Raw genomic sequence first — 20756 nt, 5'->3', positions numbered from 1 at the left:
AGTGAGAGATATTTCTACGGAGTCCAGCCTGCCCTCTGACTGACCCGTCTCTGATGGGATTCATAACCATGTTGAGCAGTTACATTCACATTTTGAAGCTGAAATACTGAGTACACCGCACCACAAGAACCGGAATAAAACGCCCAATATTCAGCGTGACCTTGTCAGCGGGCCGCGGGGACGGACGCACCGCAGCAGGGGAAAGGTCGCCTCGGCCGGTCAGTCAGGGTCAGGACAGCCGGCGGGCAGAGCGCTGAGGGATCAGCCGCTCCGAAACCTCCGTGGTCAGGATGGAAACATGATGATGATAATAATAATAATAGAGTAGCCTATTAGATAATATTATAACACGTCAAAGCTCCTCAATGACCAACTCAAGTTCCACTAACTCGTTTTTTCCGGAGCTTCCAGCTGGAATCACAGTTAACTGATGATGATGTCACATGACAACAGATCTCCATGACAACCGCTGAACAAGAGCATGTGGTTCAGCTGAAAGCCAGAATGTGGCCCTTGAGTGAACACATGTGGAAGACATCAGTTTGTACAGGTGTCCCTAATAAAGTGGACACTGAGATGTCACTGTGTTAATGTGTGTGTGTGTGTGTGTGTGTGTGTGTGTGTGTGTGTGTGTGTGTGTGTGTTCAGAGGGGGCGGAGTCTCCTCCGTCAGTCGCTGCGTGATGAACGGCAGCACCAGCAGCGTCTCGGCGGCTCAGAGCTCCAGGATCAAGAATGAACCAGGTAACTGAGGTAACCATGGTAACCACGGTAACCAGTCACATCACTCACCTGCTGCCGGAGCTGACAGGTGTGTGTGTGTGTGTGTGTGCGTGTTTACACCTGTAGACGACTGGACGAAGGAGGACTGTCTGACTCTGCTGGAGAGGATCCGCAGTCAGCTGCCGGACGTCGACGCCATGAAGTACAAAACCACCGAGTCGCACTTCGACTGGGACAAAGTCTGTTTCAGCAGCTTCACTGGAGAGATGTGTCGTCTGAAGTGGCAGAAGGTCTCATCTGAGGTACCACATATCATCTTCATCATCATCATCATCATCATCAATGTCCTCTGATGACCACCCTAGACTACAATGATCTCTGTTCTCATTGATCTGATATCATCTTCTGATGGGTTTAATGATCTCTGTTGTTATTGATCAGATATCATCTTCTGATGGGTTCAATGATCTCTGTTGTTATTGATCAGATATCATCTTCTGATGGGTTTAATGATCTCTGTTGTTATTGATCAGATATCATCTTCTGATGGGTTTAATGATCTCTGTTGTTATTGATCAGATATCATCTTCTGATGGGTTTAATGATCTCTGTTGTTATTGATCAGATATCATCTTCTGATGGGTTTAATGATCTCTGTTGTTATTGATCAGATATCATCTTCTGATGGGTTTAATGATCTCTGTTGTTATTGATCAGATATCATCTTCTGATGGGTTTAATGATCTCTGTTGTTATTGATCAGATATCATCTTCTGATGGGTTTAATGATCTCTGTTGTTATTGATCAGATATCATCTTCTGATGGGTTTAATGATCTCTGTTGTTATTGATCAGATATCATCTTCTGATGGGTTTAATGATCTCTGTTGTTATTGATCAGATATCATCTTCTGATGGGTTTAATGATCTCTGTTGTTATTGATCAGATATCATCTTCTGATGGGTTTAATGATCTCTGTTGTTATTGATCAGATATCATCTTCTGATGGGTTTAATGATCTCTGTTGTTATTGATCAGATATCATCTTCTGATGGGTTTAATGATCTCTGTTGTTATTGATCAGATATCATCTTCTGATGGGTTTAATGATCTCTGTTGTTATTGATCTGATATCATCTTCTGATGGGTTTAATGATCATGTTTTGCGTTGTTGTGTTTCAGGTCCGTAAGTACAGAACGATGACGGAGCTCATCGTAGACGCCACAGAGTTTGTGAAGAATCCGTACAAAGGAAAGAAGCTGAAGGTGAGTCAGACGTATTGATTAAACCATTAAAGGTTGATAGATCTATTAGATCAACGTGAGTTCATCTGTTCCACTGACCTCTGACCTCTGACCCCGACTCTCATGTTCAAACAGACTCATCCAGATTTCCCTAAAAAACCTCTGACTCCGTACTTCCGCTTCTTCATGGAGAAACGAGCCAAATACGCCAAAATCCACCCGGAGATGAGCAACCTGGACCTGACCAAGATCCTGTCCAAGAAGTACAAGGAGCTGCTCGACAAGAAGAAGGTCTGGACCCCATTCTGCTGCTGATCGCTGATCAATACGTCAGCTGATCAATACATCAGCTGATCGCTGATCAATACATCAGCTGATCGCTGATCAATACATCAGCTGATCGCTGATCAATGTGTCAGCTGATCGCTGATCAAAACATCAGCTGATCGCTGATCAATGCATCAGCTGATCGCTGATCAATACATCAGCTGATCGCTGATCAATGTGTCAGCTGATCGCTGATCAAAACATCAGCTGATCGCTGATCAATGCATCAGCTGATCGCTGATCAATACGTCAGCTGATCGCTGATCAATACGTCAGCTGATCGCTGATCAATACGTCAGCTGATCGCTGATCAATGCGTCAGCTGATCGCTGATCAATACGTCAGCTGATCGCTGATCAATGCGTCAGCTGATCGCTGATCAATACGTCAGCTGATCGCCGATCAATACGTCAGCTGGTTTCTGATCAATACTTCATGGTTATCCATCTGGTGTTCATGTTTTGTTCTTTACGTTTCTGCAGCAAAAATACATCACAGAGTTTCAACGGGAGAAAGGAGAGTTTGAGAAGAACATGGCTCGATTCAAGTAAGAAAACCAGCTTCAGACTAACTTCAACTATCTTAGAACTGATAACAAACCAGCTTCAAACTAACTTCAACTATCTTAGAACTGATAACAAACCAGCTTCAGACTAACTTCAACTATCTTAGAACTGATAACAAACCAGCTTCAGACTAACTTCAACTATCTTAGAACTGATAACAAACCAGCTTCAAACTAACTTCAACTATCTTAGAACTGATAACAAACCAGCTTCAGACTAACTTCAACTATCTTAGAACTGATAACAAACCAGCTTCAAACTAACTTCAACTATCTTAGAACTGATAGCAAACCAGCTTCAGACTAACTTCAACTATCTTAGAACTGATAACAAACCAGCTTCAGACTAACTTTAACTATCTTAGAACTGATAACAAACCAGCTTCAGACTAACTTCAACTATCTTAGAACTGATAACAAACCAGCTTCAGACTAACTTCAACTATCTTAGAACTGATAACAAACCAGCTTCAAACTAACTTCAACTATCTTAGAACTGATAACAAACCAGCTTCAGACTAACTTCAACTATCTTAGAACTGATAACAAACCAGCTTCAGACTAACTTCAACTATCTTAGAACTGATAACAAACCAGCTTCAGACTAACTTTAACTATCTTAGAACTGATAACAGTATGTAGCATTTGGTGTTTATTGTTTAGCATGTAGCGGTTAGCGTGTAGCGTGGCTAACGTCAGCTGACCTGCAGGGAGGATCATCCAGAGCTGATTGAAGAGAGGAAGAAGTCTGACCTGCCGGAGAAACCGAAAACTCCTCAACAGCTGTGGTACAACCACGAGAAGAAGACGTACATGAAGCTCCACCCCGAGGTACACAACACATAGAACATAGAACATAGAACATAGAACCGGCTCTGGTCTGGTGCAGAGCTCACTGCACATAAACACACCGGGGCGCTCCGCTCAGTGAACACCAGAGAGGACAGTGATGGTCTCTCTGCTCGGTGACGATGATGGTCTCTCTGCTCGGTGACAGTGATGGTCTCTCCGCTCTGCTCGGTGATGGTGATGGTCTCTCCGCTCCGCTCGGTGATGGTCTCTCCGCTCCGCTCGGTGATGGTCTCTCCGCTCGGTGACGATGATGGTCTCTCTGCTCGGTGACAGTGATGGTCTCTCCGCTCCGCTCGGTGATGGTCTCTCCGCTCCGCTCGGTGATGGTCTCTCTGCTCGGTGACGATGATGGTCTCTCTGCTCGGTGACAGTGATGGTCTCTCCGCTCTGCTCGGTGATGGTCTCTCTGCTCGGTGACGGTGATGGTCTCTCCGCTCCGCTCGGTGATGGTCTCTCCGCTCCGCTCGGTGATGGTCTCTCCGCTCGGTGACGGTGATGGTCTCCCCGCTCCGCTCGGTGATGGTCTCTCCACTCTGCTTGGTGATGGTCTCTCTGCTCGGTGACGATGATGGTCTCTCCGCTCCGCTCGGTGATGGTCTCTCCGCTCGGTAACGGAAATGGTCTCTCTGCTCGGTGACGGAGATGGTCTCTCCGCTCCGCTCGGTGATGGTCTCTCCGCTCCGCTCGGTGATGGTCTCTCCGCTCGGTGACGGAGATGGTCTCTCCGCTCAGCTCGGTGATGGTCTCTCTGCTCGGTGATGGTCTCTCCTTTCTGCTCGGTGATGGTCTCTCCGCTCGGTGACGGTGATGGTCTCTCCGCTCCGCTTGGTGACGGAGATGGTCTCTCCGCTCCGCTCGGTGATGGTCTCTCTGCTCGGTGATGGTCTCTCCGCTCGGTGACGGTGATGGTCTCTCCGCTCCGCTTGGTGACGGAGATGGTCTCTCCGCTCCGCTCGGTGATGGTCTCTCTGCTCGGTGATGGTCTCTCCTTTCTGCTCGGTGATGGTCTCTCCGCTCGGTGACGGTGATGGTCTCTCCGCTCGGTGATGGTCTCTCCGCTCCGCTCGGTGATGGTTTCTCCGCTCCGCTCGGTGATGGTCTCTCTGCTCGGTGATGGTCTCTCCTTTCTGCTCGGTGATGGTCTCTCCGCTCGGTGATGGTCTCTCCGCTCCGCTCGGTGATGGTTTCTCCGCTCCGCTCGGTGATGGTCTCTCTGCTCGGTGATGGTCTCTCCTTTCTGCTCGGTGATGGTCTCTCCGCTCGGTGACGGTGATGGTCTCTCCGCTCCGCTCGGTGATGGTTTCTCTGCTCCGCTCGGTGATGGTCTCTCCGCTCCGCTCGGTGATGGTCTCTCCGCTGCGTTCGGTGATGGTCTCTCTGCTCGGTGATGGTCTCTCCTTTCTGCTCGGTGATGGTCTCTCCGCTCGGTGATGGTCTCTCCGCTCCGCTCGGTGATGGTTTCTCTGCTCCGCTCGGTGATGGTTTCTCTGCTTGGTGATGGTCTCTCCTTTCTGCTCGGTGATGGTCTCTCTGCTCGGTGATGGTCTCTCCTTTCTGCTCGGTGATGGTCTCTCCGCTCGGTGACGGTGATGGTCTCTCCGCTCCGCTCGGTGATGGTTTCTCCGCTCCGCTCGGTGATGGTCTCTCCGCTCCGCTCGGTGATGGTCTCTCCGCTGCGTTCGGTGATGGTCTCTCTGCTCGGTGATGGTCTCTCCTTTCTGCTCGGTGATGGTCTCTCCGCTCCGCTCGGTGATGGTTTCTCTGCTCCGCTCGGTGATGGTCTCTCTGCTTGGTGATGGTCTCTCCTTTCTGCTCGGTGATGGTCTCTCCGCTCGGTGACGGTGATGGTCTCTCCGCTCCGCTCGGTGATGGTTTCTCCGCTCCGCTCGGTGATGGTCTCTCCGCTGCGTTCGGTGATGGTCTCTCCGCTGCGTTCGGTGATGGTCTCTCCGCTGCGTTCGGTGATGGTCTCTCCGCTGCGTTCGGTGATGGTCTCTCTGCTCGGTGATGGTCTCTCCGCTCCGCTCGGTGATGGTCTCTCCGCTCGGTGATGGTCTCTCTAATCGGTGAATGGAGGGTAAACACTGACGCTGTTTGTTGTTTGCAGGTGAGTCAGAAGGAGCTGAAGGAGGCTCTGAGGAGACAGTGGTCCCAACTGTCTGACAAGAGGAGACTCAAGTGGATCAGCAAGGCCCTGGAGCTCCAGAAAGACTATGAGGTACCAGACCAGACTAGACTGACCTGAACCAGACCGAACCATTCTGTATCTAGTTCAGTGGCTGATATCTGGTCCTAATGATCCTGTAGTCTCTGTGGGATTCACTTGGGCCAGATCCGTATTACATCCAGGATCGGGATTATCCTGATCTGGAGGGGGTGGGGGACCCTCCAGATGTTACCTGAACTCTGTGTGTGTGTGTGTGTGTGTGTGTGTGTGTGTGTGTGTGTGCAGGGCAGCATGAGAGCATATCATGAAGCTCATCCAGATGTGACCTCTGATGATCACGTTCGGTCCGTCCTCACTAAAGCAGAGAGACAGCTGAAGGACAAGTTTGATGGACGGCCAACAAAACCACCACCGTGAGTCTCAATTAGCTCTCTGCTAACGAGGGCACTTAATTAGCTCTCTGCTAACGAGGACACTTAACACTTGATTAGTACTAGTGAAGTACTGTACTAGTGAGCTAAAAAACAGAGTACTAGTGAGCTAAAAAACAGAGTACTAGTGAAGTACTGTACTAGTGAGCTAAAAAACAGAGTACAAGTGAAGTACTGTACTAGTGAGCTAAAAAACAGTACTAGTGAGCTAAAAAACAGAGTACTAGTGAAGTACTGTACTAGTGAGCTAAAAAACAGTACTAGTGAGCTAAAAAACAGTACTAGTGAAGTACTGTACTAGTGAGCTAAAAAACAGAGTACTAGTGAAGTACTGTACTAGTGAGCTAAAAAAGAGTACTAGTGAGCTAAAAAACAGAGTACTAGTGAAGTACTGTACTAGTGAGCTAAAAAACAGAGTACTAGTGAGCTAAAAAACAGAGTACTAGTGAAGTACTGTACTAGTGAGCTAAAAAACAGAGTACTAGTGAGCTAAAAAACAGTACTAGTGAAGTACTGTACTAGTGAGCTAAAAAACAGAGTACTAGTGAAGTACTGTACTAGTGAGCTAAAAAACAGAGTACTAGTGAGCTAAAAAACAGAGTACTAGTGAAGTACTGTACTAGTGAGCTAAAAAACAGAGTACTAGTGAGCTAAAAAACAGTACTAGTGAAGTACTGTACTAGTGAGCTAAAAAACAGAGTACTAGTGAAGTACTGTACTAGTGAGCTAAAAAACAGAGTACTAGTGAAGTACTGTACTAGTGAGCTAAAAAACAGAGTACTAGTGAGCTAAAAAACAGAGTACTAGTGAAGTACTGTACTAGTGAGCTAAAAAACAGAGTACTAGTGAGCTAAAAAACAGTACTAGTGAAGTACTGTACTAGTGAGCTAAAAAACAGAGTACTAGTGAAGTACTGTACTAGTGAGCTAAAAAACAGTACTAGTGAAGTACTGTACTAGTGAGCTAAAAAACAGAGTACTAGTGAAGTACTGTACTAGTGAGCTAAAAAACAGTACTAGTGAAGTACTGTACTAGTGAGCTAAAAAACAGTACTAGTGAAGTACTGTACTAGTGAGCTAAAAAACAGAGTACTAGTGAAGTACTGTACTAGTGAGCTAAAAAACAGTACTAGTGAAGTACTGTACTAGTGAGCTAAAAAACAGAGTACTAGTGAAGTACTGTACTAGTGAGCTAAAAAACAGAGTACTAGTGAAGTACTGTACTAGTGAGCTAAAAAACAGAGTACTAGTGAAGTACTGTACTAGTGAGCTAAAAAACAGTACTAGTGAAGTACTGTACTAGTGAGCTAAAAAACAGTACTAGTGAAGTACTGTACTAGTGAGCTAAAAAACAGAGTACTAGTGAAGTACTGTACTAGTGAGCTAAAAAACAGAGTACTAGTGAGCTAAAAAACAGTACTAGTGAAGTACTGTACTAGTGAGCTAAAAAACAGAGTACTAGTGAAGTACTGTACTAGTGAGCTAAAAAACAGAGTACTAGTGAAGTACTGTACTAGTGAGCTAAAAAACAGAGTACTAGTGAGCTAAAAAACAGAGTACTAGTGAAGTACTGTACTAGTGAGCTAAAAAACAGAGTACTAGTGAAGTACTGTACTAGTGAGCTAAAAAACAGAGTACTAGTGAGCTAAAAAACAGAGTACTAGTGAGCTAAAAAACAGTACTAGTGAAGTACTGTACTAGTGAGCTAAAAAACAGAGTACTAGTGAAGTACTGTACTAGTGAGCTAAAAAAGAGTACTAGTGAGCTAAAAAACAGAGTACTAGTGAAGTACTGTACTAGTGAGCTAAAAAACAGTACTAGTGAAGTACTGTACTAGTGAGCTAAAAAACAGTACTAGTGAAGTACTGTACTAGTGAGCTAAAAAACAGAGTACTAGTGAAGTACTGTACTAGTGAGCTAAAAAACAGTACTAGTGAAGTACTGTACTAGTGAGCTAAAAAACAGAGTACTAGTGAAGTACTGTACTAGTGAGCTAAAAAACAGAGTACTAGTGAAGTACTGTACTAGTGAGCTAAAAAACAGAGTACTAGTGAAGTACTGTACTAGTGAGCTAAAAAACAGTACTAGTGAAGTACTGTACTAGTGAGCTAAAAAACAGAGTACTAGTGAAGTACTGTACTAGTGAGCTATAAACCAGAGTACTAGTGAAGTACTGTACTAGTGAGCTATAAACCAGAGTACTAGTGAAGTACTGTACTAGTGAGCTATAAACCAGAGTACTAGTGAAGTACTGTACTAGTGAGCTATAAACCAGAGTACTAGTGAAGTACTGTACTAGTGAGCTAAAAAACTAGGTACTAGTGAAGTACTGTACTAGTGAGCTAAAAACCAGAGTACTAGTGAGCTAAAAACCAGAGTACTAGTGAGCTAAAAACCAGGGTACTAGTGAAGTACTGTACTAGTGAGCTATAAACCAGAGTACTAGTGAGCTAAAAACCAGGGTACTAGTGAAGTACTGTACTAGTGAGCTATAAACCAGAGTACTAGTGAAGTACTGTACTAGTGAGCTAAAAAACAGGGTACTAGTGAAGTACTGTACTAGTGAGCTAAAAAACTGGGTACTAGTGAAGTACTGTACTAGTGAGCTAAAAACCAGAGTACTAGTGAGCTAAAAACCAGAGTACTAGTGAGCTAAAAACCAGAGTACTAGTGAAGTACTGTACTAGTGAGCTAAAAACCAGAGTACTAGTGAGCTAAAAACCAGAGTACTAGTGAAGTACTGTACTAGTGAGCTAAAAAACAGAGTACTAGTGAAGTACTGTACTAGTGAGCTATAAACCAGAGTACAAGTGAAGTACTATACTAGTGAGCTATAAACCAGAGTACTAGTGAAGTGCTGTACTAGTGAGCTAAAAAACAGTACTAGTGAAGTACTGTACTAGTGAGCTAAAAAACTAGGTACTAGTGAAGTACTGTACTAGTGAGCTGAAAACCAGAGTACTAGTGAGCTAAAAAACAGGGTACTAGTGAAGTACTGTACTAGTGAGCTATAAACCAGAGTACTAGTGAAGTACTGTACTAGTGAGCTAAAAAACTGGGTACTAGTGAAGTACTGTACTAGTGAGCTAAAAACCAGAGTACTAGTGAGCTAAAAACCAGAGTACTAGTGAAGTACTGTACTAGTGAGCTAAAAACCAGAGTACTAGTGAGCTAAAAACCAGAGTACTAGTGAAGTACTGTACTAGTGAGCTAAAAACCAGAGTACTAGTGAAGTACTGTACTAGTGAGCTAAAAACCAGAGTACTAGTGAAGTACTGTACTAGTGAGCTAAAAACCAGAGTACTAGTGAGCTAAAAACCAGAGTACTAGTGAAGTACTGTACTAGTGAGCTAAAAAACTGGGTACTAACTTGTGTTTTTGGACAGTAGATAGACTAACTTGTGTTTTTGGACAGTAGATAGACTAACGTGAGCGTGTTTTTGGACAGTAGATAGACTAACATGGGCGTGTTTTTGGACAGTAGATAGACTAACGTGAGCGTGTTTTTGGACAGTAGATAGACTAACGTGAGCGTGTTTTTGGACAGTAGATAGACTAACGTGAGCGTGTTTTTGGACAGTAGATAGACTAACATGGGCGTGTTTTTGGACAGTAGATAGACTAACGTGAGCGTGTTTTTGGACAGTAGATAGACTAACGTGGGCGTGTTTTTGGACAGTAGATAGACTAACATGGGCGTGTTTTTGGACAGTAGATAGACTAACATGGGCGTGTTTTTGGACAGTAGATAGACTAACGTGAGCGTGTTTTTGGACAGTAGATAGACTAACGTGAGCGTGTTTTTGGACAGTAGATAGACTAACTTGTGTTTTTGGACAGTAGATAGACTAACATGTGTTTTTGGACAGTAGATAGACTAACTTGAGCGTGTTTTTGGACAGTAGATAGACTAACATGGGCGTGTTTTTGGACAGTTGATAGACTAACATGGGCGTGTTTTTGGACAGTAGATAGACTAACTTGTGTTTTTGGACAGTAGATAGACTAACGTGAGCGTGTTTTTGGACAGTAGATAGACTAACTTGAGCGTGTTTTTGGACAGTAGATAGACTAACGTGAGCGTGTTTTTGGACAGTAGATAGACTAACGTGAGCGTGTTTTTGGACAGTAGATAGACTAACGTGAGCGTGTTTTTGGACAGTAGATAGACTAACATGGGCGTGTTTTTGGACAGTAGATAGACTAACGTGAGCGTGTTTTTGGACAGTAGATAGACTAACGTGAGCGTGTTTTTGGACAGTAGATAGACTAACGTGAGCGTGTTTTTGGACAGTAGATAGTCTATCTACTGTCCAAAAACACAAGTTAGTCTAACTTGTGTTTTTGGACAGTAGATAGACTAACATGAGCGTGTTTTTGGACAGTAGATAGACTAACTTGTGTTTTTGGACAGTAGATAGACTAACTTGTGTTTTTGGACAGTAGATAGACTAACATGAGCGTGTTTTTGGACAGTAGATAGACTAACTTGTGTTTTTGGACAGTAGATAGACTAACTTGTGTTTTTGGACAGTAGATAGACTAACGTGAGCGTGTTTTTGGACAGTAGATAGACTAACATGAGCGTGTTTTTGGACAGTAGATAGACTAACTTGTGTTTTTGTACAGTAGATAGACTAACGTGAGCGTGTTTTTGGACAGTAGATAGACTAACGTGAGCGTGTTTTTGGACAGTAGATAGACTAACTTGTGTTTTTGGACAGTAGATAGACTAACGTGAGCGTGTTTTTGGACAGTAGATAGACTAACGTGAGCGTGTTTTTGGACAGTAGATAGACTAACTTGTGTTTTTGGACAGTAGATAGACTAACTTGTGTTTTTGGACAGTAGATAGACTAACATGAGCGTGTTTTTGGACAGTAGATAGACTAACTTGTGTTTTTGGACAGTAGATAGACTAACGTGAGCGTGTTTTTGGACAGTAGATAGACTAACGTGAGCGTGTTTTTGGACAGTAGATAGACTAACGTGAGCGTGTTTTTGGACAGTAGATAGACTAACATGAGCGTGTTTTTGGACAGTAGATAGACTAACTTGTGTTTTTGGACAGTAGATAGACTAACGTGAGCGTGTTTTTGGACAGTAGATAGACTAACGTGAGCGTGTTTTTGGACAGTAGATAGACTAACTTGAGCGTGTTTTTGGACAGTAGATAGACTAACGTGAGCGTGTTTTTGGACAGTAGATAGACTAACTTGAGCGTGTTTTTGGACAGTAGATAGACTAACGTGAGCGTGTTTTTGGACAGTAGATAGACTAACGTGAGCGTGTTTTTGGACAGTAGATAGACTAACGTGAGCGTGTTTTTGGACAGTAGATAGACTAACTTGTGTTTTTGGACAGTAAAAAGACTAACTTGTGTTTTTGGACAGTAAAAAGACTAACTTGTGTTTTTGGACAGTAGATAGACTAACTTGTGTTTTTGGACAGTAAAAAGACTAACTTGTGTTTTTGGACAGTAGATAGACTAACTTGTGTTTTTGGACAGTAAAAAGACTAACTTGTGTTTTTGGACAGTAGATAGACTAACTTGTGTTTTTGGACAGTAGATAGACTAACTTGTGTTTTTGGACAGTAGATAGACTAACTTGTGTTTTTGGACAGTAAAAAGACTAACTTGTGTTTTTGGACAGTAAAAAGACTAACTTGTGTTTTTGGACAGTAAAAAGACTAACTTGTGTTTTTGGACAGTAGATAGACTAACTTGTGTTTTTGGACAGTAAAAAGACTAACTTGTGTTTTTGGACAGTAAAAAGACTAACTTGTGTTTTTGGACAGTAGATAGACTAACTTGTGTTTTTGGACAGTAGATAGACTAACGTGAGCGTGTTTTTGGACAGTAACGGGTACTCTCTGTACTGTGCGGAGCTGATGGTGAACATGAAGGACGTCCCCAGCACAGAGCGGATGGTTCTCTGTAGTAAACAGTGGAAAGTGATGACGCAGAAAGAAAAGGACATGTTTCAGAAGCGCTGCGAGCAGGTCGGTAGCATCACGCCGCCGTTCATCTCTCGTCAATGTGATCGGCTCTCACTTCCTGTTTCTGTCTGATCTCTGTGTCCTATCAGAGGAAGAAGCAGTACGACGTCGACCTGCAGAGGTTCCTGGAGGTACGTCAACATCTCATCAGCTGATTCCTCATCATGTGACCACACAAACACACTCAGTACATTGAATCTGTATTGGAATATTAATCTGAGTTAAAACAGCGGTTCATTCTGGAAACGTTCCTGTTGATGATGAGATGTCCGTCAGTCTGGGACGACGTCTTTAAGCTGAATGAACACATTCAACATGAGATGAGACGGTCTCTGTCGGTCTTTGTTGAGTCTGTTACATGAAGACTTTCACTCCAATGAAAGAATAAAGTACAGGAAGTAAAAAAAGGTGTTGTGATATTATCATTATAAACATGAGAACAGATGTTGGCTCGGTTTGCTTCATGGAGCTGGACTGTGTTTCAGAGTCTTCCTGACGAGGAACGAGACCGGGTCATGGGCGAGGAGAAACTGGGCGGGTCCAGACTGACCGCCAGCCCCCACAGAGCCAAGTCTCCTTCTGTCAAGGTCTGAACCTTCTTCTGTTACTCTAGTCTGGCACAGCCGGACCCGCCTCCACACCGTACCGGCACTGGAGGAAGGTCCGGCTCAACCCATCAGAAGTCCACCACAAGGGAAAAACCACACCGGGTTGTTTGTATTTCTTTAAAAACCAGGATACTAGAGAGTTAAAAACCAGGGTACTAGAGAGTTAAAAACCAGGATACTAGAGAGTTAAAAACCAGGGTACTAGAGAGTTAAAAAACAGGGTACTAGAGAGTTAAAAAACAGGGTGCCAGAGAGTTAAAAACCAGGGTGCCAGAGAGTTAAAAACCAGGATACCAGAGAGTTAAAAACCAGGGTACTAGAGAGTTAAAAAACAGGATACTAGAGAGTTAAAAAACAGGGTGCCAGAGAGTTAAAAACCAGGATACTAGAGAGTTAAAAACCAGGATACTAGAGAGTTAAAAAACAAGGTGCCAGAGAGTTAAAAACCAGGATACTAGAGAGTTAAAAACCAGGATACTAGAGAGTTAAAAACCAGGGTACTAGAGAGTTAAAAACCAGGATACTAGAGAGTTAAAAACCAGGGTACTAGAGAGTTAAAAACCAGGATACTAGAGAGTTAAAAAACAGGGTGCCAGAGAGTTAAAAACCAGGGTACTAGAGAGTTAAAAACCAGGATACTAGAGAGTTAAAAAACAGGGTGCCAGAGAGTTAAAAACCAGGATACCAGAGAGTTAAAAACCAGGGTACTAGAGAGTTAAAAACCAGGATACTAGAGTTAAAAACCAGGGTACTAGAGAGTTAAAAACCAGGATACTAGAGTTAAAAACCAGGGTACTAGAGAGTTAAAAACCAGGATACTAGAGTTAAAAACCAGGATACTAGAGAGTTAAAAACCAGGATACTAGAGAGTTAAAAACCAGGATACTAGAGAGTTAAAAAACAAGGTGCCAGAGAGTTAAAAAACAGGGTACTAGAGAGTTAAAAACCAGGATACTAGAGAGTTAAAAAACAGGGTGCCAGAGAGTTAAAAAACAGGGTACTAGAGAGTTAAAAACCAGGATACTAGAGAGTTAAAAAACAGGGTGCCAGAGAGTTAAAAACCAGGGTACTAGAGAGTTAAAAACCAGGATACTAGAGAGTTAAAAAACAGGGTGCCAGAGAGTTAAAAACCAGGATACTAGAGAGTTAAAAAACAGGGTGCCAGAGAGTTAAAAACCAGGGTGCCAGAGAGTTAAAAACCAGGGTACTAGAGAGTTAAAAACCAGGGTGCCAGAGAGTTAAAAACCAGGATACCAGAGAGTTAAAAACCAGGGTACTAGAGAGTTAAAAACCAGGATACTAGAGTTAAAAACCAGGGTACTAGAGAGTTAAAAACCAGGATACTAGAGTTAAAAACCAGGGTACTAGAGAGTTAAAAACCAGGATACTAGAGTTAAAAACCAGGATACTAGAGAGTTAAAAACCAGGATACTAGAGAGTTAAAAACCAGGATACTAGAGAGTTAAAAAACAAGGTGCCAGAGAGTTAAAAACCAGGGTACTAGAGAGTTAAAAACCAGGGTACTAGAGAGTTAAAAACCAGGATACTAGAGTTAAAAACCAGGGTACTAGAGAGTTAAAAACCAGGATACTAGAGAGTTAAAAAACAGGGTGCCAGAGAGTTAAAAACCAGGGTACTAGAGAGTTAAAAACCAGGATACTAGAGAGTTAAAAAACAGGGTGCCAGAGAGTTAAAAACCAGGATACTAGAGAGTTAAAAAACAGGGTGCCAGAGAGTTAAAAACCAGGGTGCCAGAGAGTTAAAAACCAGGATACCAGAGAGTTAAAAACCAGGGTACTAGAGAGTTAAAAACCAGGATACTAGAGTTAAAAACCAGGGTACTAGAGAGTTAAAAACCAGGATACTAGAGAGTTAAAAACCAGGATACCAGAGAGTTAAAAACCAGGATACTAGAGAGTTAAAAACCAGGATACTAGAGAGTTAAAAAACAGGATACCAGAGAGTTAAAAACCAGGATACTAGAGAGTTAAAAACCAGGGTACTAGAGAGTTAAAAAACAGGATACTAGAGAGTTAAAAACCAGGGTACTAGAGTTAAAAACCAGGATACTAGAGAGTTAAAAACCAGGGTACTAGAGAGTTAAAAACCAGGATACTAGAGAGTTAAAAAACAGGGTGCCAGAGAGTTAAAAACCAGGATGCCAGAGAGTTAAAAACCAGGGTGCCAGAGAGTTAAAAACCAGGGTACTAGAGAGTTAAAAACCAGGGTACTAGAGAGTTAAAAACCAGGATACTAGAGTTAAAAACCAGGGTACTAGAGAGTTAAAAACCAGGATACTAGAGAGTTAAAAACCAGGGTACTAGAGAGTTAAAAAACAGGGTACTAGAGAGTTAAAAAACAGGGTGCCAGAGAGTTAAAAACCAGGGTGCCAGAGAGTTAAAAACCAGGATACCAGAGAGTTAAAAACCAGGGTACTAGAGAGTTAAAAAACAGGATACTAGAGAGTTAAAAAACAGGGTGCCAGAGAGTTAAAAACCAGGATACTAGAGAGTTAAAAACCAGGATACTAGAGAGTTAAAAAACAAGGTGCCAGAGAGTTAAAAACCAGGGTACTAGAGAGTTAAAAACCAGGATACTAGAGAGTTAAAAACCAGGGTACTAGAGAGTTAAAAACCAGGATACTAGAGAGTTAAAAAACAGGGTGCCAGAGAGTTAAAAACCAGGGTACTAGAGAGTTAAAAACCAGGATACTAGAGAGTTTAAATCCAGGGTACTAGAGAGTTAAAAACCAGGATACTAGAGTTAAAAACCAGGGTACTAGAGAGTTAAAAACCAGGATACTAGAGTTAAAAACCAGGGTACTAGAGAGTTAAAAACCAGGATACTAGAGTTAAAAACCAGGATACTAGAGAGTTAAAAACCAGGATACTAGAGAGTTAAAAACCAGGATACTAGAGAGTTAAAAAACAAGGTGCCAGAGAGTTAAAAAACAGGGTACTAGAGAGTTAAAAACCAGGATACTAGAGAGTTAAAAAACAGGGTGCCAGAGAGTTAAAAAACAGGGTACTAGAGAGTTAAAAACCAGGATACTAGAGAGTTAAAAAACAGGGTGCCAGAGAGTTAAAAACCAGGGTACTAGAGAGTTAAAAACCAGGATACTAGAGAGTTAAAAAACAGGGTGCCAGAGAGTTAAAAACCAGGATACTAGAGAGTTAAAAAACAGGGTGCCAGAGAGTTAAAAACCAGGGTGCCAGAGAGTTAAAAACCAGGGTACTAGAGAGTTAAAAACCAGGGTGCCAGAGAGTTAAAAACCAGGATACCAGAGAGTTAAAAACCAGGGTACTAGAGAGTTAAAAACCAGGATACTAGAGTTAAAAACCAGGGTACTAGAGAGTTAAAAACCAGGATACTAGAGTTAAAAACCAGGGTACTAGAGAGTTAAAAACCAGGATACTAGAGTTAAAAACCAGGATACTAGAGAGTTAAAAACCAGGATACTAGAGAGTTAAAAACCAGGATACTAGAGAGTTAAAAAACAAGGTGCCAGAGAGTTAAAAACCAGGGTACTAGAGAGTTAAAAACCAGGGTACTAGAGAGTTAAAAACCAGGATACTAGAGTTAAAAACCAGGGTACTAGAGAGTTAAAAACCAGGATACTAGAGAGTTAAAAAACAGGGTGCCAGAGAGTTAAAAACCAGGGTACTAGAGAGTTAAAAACCAGGATACTAGAGAGTTAAAAAACAGGGTGCCAGAGAGTTAAAAACCAGGATACTAGAGAGTTAAAAAACAGGGTGCCAGAGAGTTAAAAACCAGGGTGCCAGAGAGTTAAAAACCAGGATACCAGAGAGTTAAAAACCAGGGTACTAGAGAGTTAAAAACCAGGATACTAGAGTTAAAAACCAGGGTACTAGAGAGTTAAAAACCAGGATACTAGAGAGTTAAAAACCAGGATACCAGAGAGTTAAAAACCAGGATACTAGAGAGTTAAAAACCAGGATACTAGAGAGTTAAAAAACAGGATACCAGAGAGTTAAAAACCAGGATACTAGAGAGTTAAAAACCAGGGTACTAGAGAGTTAAAAAACAGGATACTAGAGAGTTAAAAACCAGGGTACTAGAGTTAAAAAACAGGATACTAGAGAGTTAAAAACCAGGGTACTAGAGAGTTAAAAAACAGGATACCAGAGAGTTAAAAACCAGGATACTAGAGAGTTAAAAAACAGGGTACTAGAGAGTTAAAAACCAGGGTACTAGAGAGTTAAAAACCAGGATACTAGAGAGTTAAAAAACAGGGTGCCAGAGAGTTAAAAACCAGGGTACTAGAGAGTTAAAAACCAGGATACTAGAGAGTTAAAAAACAGGGTGCCAGAGAGTTAAAAACCAGGATACTAGAGAGTTAAAAAACAGGGTGCCAGAGAGTTAAAAACCAGGGTGCCAGAGAGTTAAAAACCAGGATACCAGAGAGTTAAAAACCAGGGTACTAGAGAGTTAAAAACCAGGATACTAGAGTTAAAAACCAGGGTACTAGAGAGTTAAAAACCAGGATACTAGAGAGTTAAAAACCAGGATACCAGAGAGTTAAAAACCAGGATACTAGAGAGTTAAAAACCAGGATACTAGAGAGTTAAAAAACAGGATACCAGAGAGTTAAAAACCAGGATACTAGAGAGTTAAAAACCAGGGTACTAGAGAGTTAAAAAACAGGATACTAGAGAGTTAAAAACCAGGGTACTAGAGTTAAAAAACAGGATACTAGAGAGTTAAAAACCAGGGTACTAGAGAGTTAAAAAACAGGATACCAGAGAGTTAAAAACCAGGATACTAGAGAGTTAAAAAACAGGGTACTAGAGAGTTAAAAACCAGGGTACTAGAGAGTTAAAAACCAGGATACTAGAGAGTTAAAAAACAGGGTGCCAGAGAGTTAAAAACCAGGGTGCCAGAGAGTTAAAAACCAGGGTGCCAGAGAGTTAAAAACCAGGATGCCAGAGAGTTAAAAACCAGGGTGCCAGAGAGTTAAAAACCAGGGTACTAGAGAGTTAAAAACCAGGGTACTAGAGAGTTAAAAACCAGGATACTAGAGTTAAAAACCAGGGTACTAGAGAGTTAAAAACCAGGATACTAGAGAGTTAAAAACCAGGATACTAGAGAGTTAAAAACCAGGGTACTAGAGAGTTAAAAACCAGGATACTAGAGAGTTAAAAACCAGGGTACTAGAGAGTTAAAAACCAGGATACTAGAGTTAAAAACCAGGGTACTAGAGAGTTAAAAACCAGGATACTAGAGTTAAAAACCAGGATACTAGAGAGTTAAAAACCAGGATACTAGAGAGTTAAAAACCAGGATACTAGAGTTAAAAACCAGGATACTAGAGAGTTAAAAACCAGGATACTAGAGAGTTAAAAACCAGGATACTAGAGAGTTAAAAAACAAGGTGCCAGAGAGTTAAAAACCAGGGTACTAGAGAGTTAAAAACCAGGATACTAGAGTTAAAAACCAGGGTACTAGAGAGTTAAAAACCAGGATACTAGAGAGTTAAAAAACAGGGTGCCAGAGAGTTAAAAACCAGGATACTAGAGAGTTAAAAACCAGGATACTAGAGAGTTAAAAAACAAGGTGCCAGAGAGTTAAAAAACAGGGTACTAGAGAGTTAAAAACCAGGATACTAGAGAGTTAAAAAACAGGGTGCCAGAGAGTTAAAAAACAGGGTACTAGAGAGTTAAAAACCAGGATACTAGAGAGTTAAAAAACAGGGTGCCAGAGAGTTAAAAACCAGGGTACTAGAGAGTTAAAAACCAGGATACTAGAGAGTTAAAAAACAGGGTGCCAGAGAGTTAAAAACCAGGATACTAGAGAGTTAAAAAACAGGGTGCCAGAGAGTTAAAAACCAGGGTGCCAGAGAGTTAAAAACCAGGGTACTAGAGAGTTAAAAACCAGGGTGCCAGAGAGTTAAAAACCAGGATACCAGAGAGTTAAAAACCAGGGTACTAGAGAGTTAAAAACCAGGATACTAGAGTTAAAAACCAGGGTACTAGAGAGTTAAAAACCAGGATACTAGAGTTAAAAACCAGGGTACTAGAGAGTTAAAAACCAGGATACTAGAGTTAAAAACCAGGATACTAGAGAGTTAAAAACCAGGATACTAGAGAGTTAAAAACCAGGATACTAGAGAGTTAAAAAACAAGGTGCCAGAGAGTTAAAAACCAGGGTACTAGAGAGTTAAAAACCAGGGTACTAGAGAGTTAAAAACCAGGATACTAGAGTTAAAAACCAGGGTACTAGAGAGTTAAAAACCAGGATACTAGAGAGTTAAAAAACAGGGTGCCAGAGAGTTAAAAACCAGGGTACTAGAGAGTTAAAAACCAGGATACTAGAGAGTTAAAAAACAGGGTGCCAGAGAGTTAAAAACCAGGATACTAGAGAGTTAAAAAACAGGGTGCCAGAGAGTTAAAAACCAGGGTGCCAGAGAGTTAAAAACCAGGATACCAGAGAGTTAAAAACCAGGGTACTAGAGAGTTAAAAACCAGGATACTAGAGTTAAAAACCAGGGTACTAGAGAGTTAAAAACCAGGATACTAGAGAGTTAAAAACCAGGATACCAGAGAGTTAAAAACCAGGATACTAGAGAGTTAAAAACCAGGATACTAGAGAGTTAAAAAACAGGATACCAGAGAGTTAAAAACCAGGATACTAGAGAGTTAAAAACCAGGGTACTAGAGAGTTAAAAAACAGGATACTAGAGAGTTAAAAACCAGGGTACTAGAGTTAAAAAACAGGATACTAGAGAGTTAAAAACCAGGGTACTAGAGAGTTAAAAAACAGGATACCAGAGAGTTAAAAACCAGGATACTAGAGAGTTAAAAAACAGGGTACTAGAGAGTTAAAAACCAGGGTACTAGAGAGTTAAAAACCAGGATACTAGAGAGTTAAAAAACAGGGTGCCAGAGAGTTAAAAACCAGGGTACTAGAGAGTTAAAAACCAGGATACTAGAGAGTTAAAAAACAGGGTGCCAGAGAGTTAAAAACCAGGATACTAGAGAGTTAAAAAACAGGGTGCCAGAGAGTTAAAAACCAGGGTGCCAGAGAGTTAAAAACCAGGATACCAGAGAGTTAAAAACCAGGGTACTAGAGAGTTAAAAACCAGGATACTAGAGTTAAAAACCAGGGTACTAGAGAGTTAAAAACCAGGATACTAGAGAGTTAAAAACCAGGATACCAGAGAGTTAAAAACCAGGATACTAGAGAGTTAAAAACCAGGATACTAGAGAGTTAAAAAACAGGATACCAGAGAGTTAAAAACCAGGATACTAGAGAGTTAAAAACCAGGGTACTAGAGAGTTAAAAAACAGGATACTAGAGAGTTAAAAACCAGGGTACTAGAGTTAAAAAACAGGATACTAGAGAGTTAAAAACCAGGGTACTAGAGAGTTAAAAAACAGGATACCAGAGAGTTAAAAACCAGGATACTAGAGAGTTAAAAAACAGGGTACTAGAGAGTTAAAAACCAGGGTACTAGAGAGTTAAAAACCAGGATACTAGAGAGTTAAAAAACAGGGTGCCAGAGAGTTAAAAACCAGGGTGCCAGAGAGTTAAAAACCAGGGTGCCAGAGAGTTAAAAACCAGGATGCCAGAGAGTTAAAAACCAGGGTGCCAGAGAGTTAAAAACCAGGGTACTAGAGAGTTAAAAACCAGGGTACTAGAGAGTTAAAAACCAGGATACTAGAGTTAAAAACCAGGGTACTAGAGAGTTAAAAAACAGGGTGCCAGAGAGTTAAAAACCAGGATACTAGAGAGTTAAAAACCAGGATACTAGAGAGTTAAAAACCAGGGTACTAGAGAGTTAAAAACCAGGATACTAGAGAGTTAAAAAACATGGTGCCA

At 41.7% G+C, this 20756-nt stretch overlaps 1 protein-coding gene across 4 annotated transcripts in view; it reads left to right on the top strand.

Moving 5' to 3' along the window:
* Positions 1–20756, top strand: part of ubtfl (upstream binding transcription factor, like) — a 41022-nt gene that overhangs the window by 12181 nt on the left and 8085 nt on the right. For all 4 annotated transcript variants that reach the window (XM_074649794.1, XM_074649798.1, XM_074649797.1 and 1 more), the window contains exons 2-12: positions 649–743; positions 849–1024; positions 1906–1989; positions 2104–2259; positions 2778–2842; positions 3571–3691; positions 5820–5930; positions 6165–6292; positions 12171–12312; positions 12399–12440; positions 12795–12896. In XM_074649794.1, the coding sequence (XP_074505895.1) occupies positions 683–743; positions 849–1024; positions 1906–1989; positions 2104–2259; positions 2778–2842; positions 3571–3691; positions 5820–5930; positions 6165–6292; positions 12171–12312; positions 12399–12440; positions 12795–12896 (1188 nt within the window). In that variant the 5' untranslated portion in view covers positions 649–682. The remainder of the gene's footprint in view (positions 1–648; positions 744–848; positions 1025–1905; positions 1990–2103; positions 2260–2777; positions 2843–3570; positions 3692–5819; positions 5931–6164; positions 6293–12170; positions 12313–12398; positions 12441–12794; positions 12897–20756) is intronic.

Source organism: Sebastes fasciatus, chromosome 11 (assembly GCF_043250625.1).
Source record: "Sebastes fasciatus isolate fSebFas1 chromosome 11, fSebFas1.pri, whole genome shotgun sequence".
In the NCBI taxonomy this organism is placed as follows: domain Eukaryota; kingdom Metazoa; phylum Chordata; class Actinopteri; order Perciformes; family Sebastidae; genus Sebastes; species Sebastes fasciatus.
Note: the sequence above shows the minus strand (reverse complement) of the source record. Positions and strands in the feature narration are given on the sequence as shown.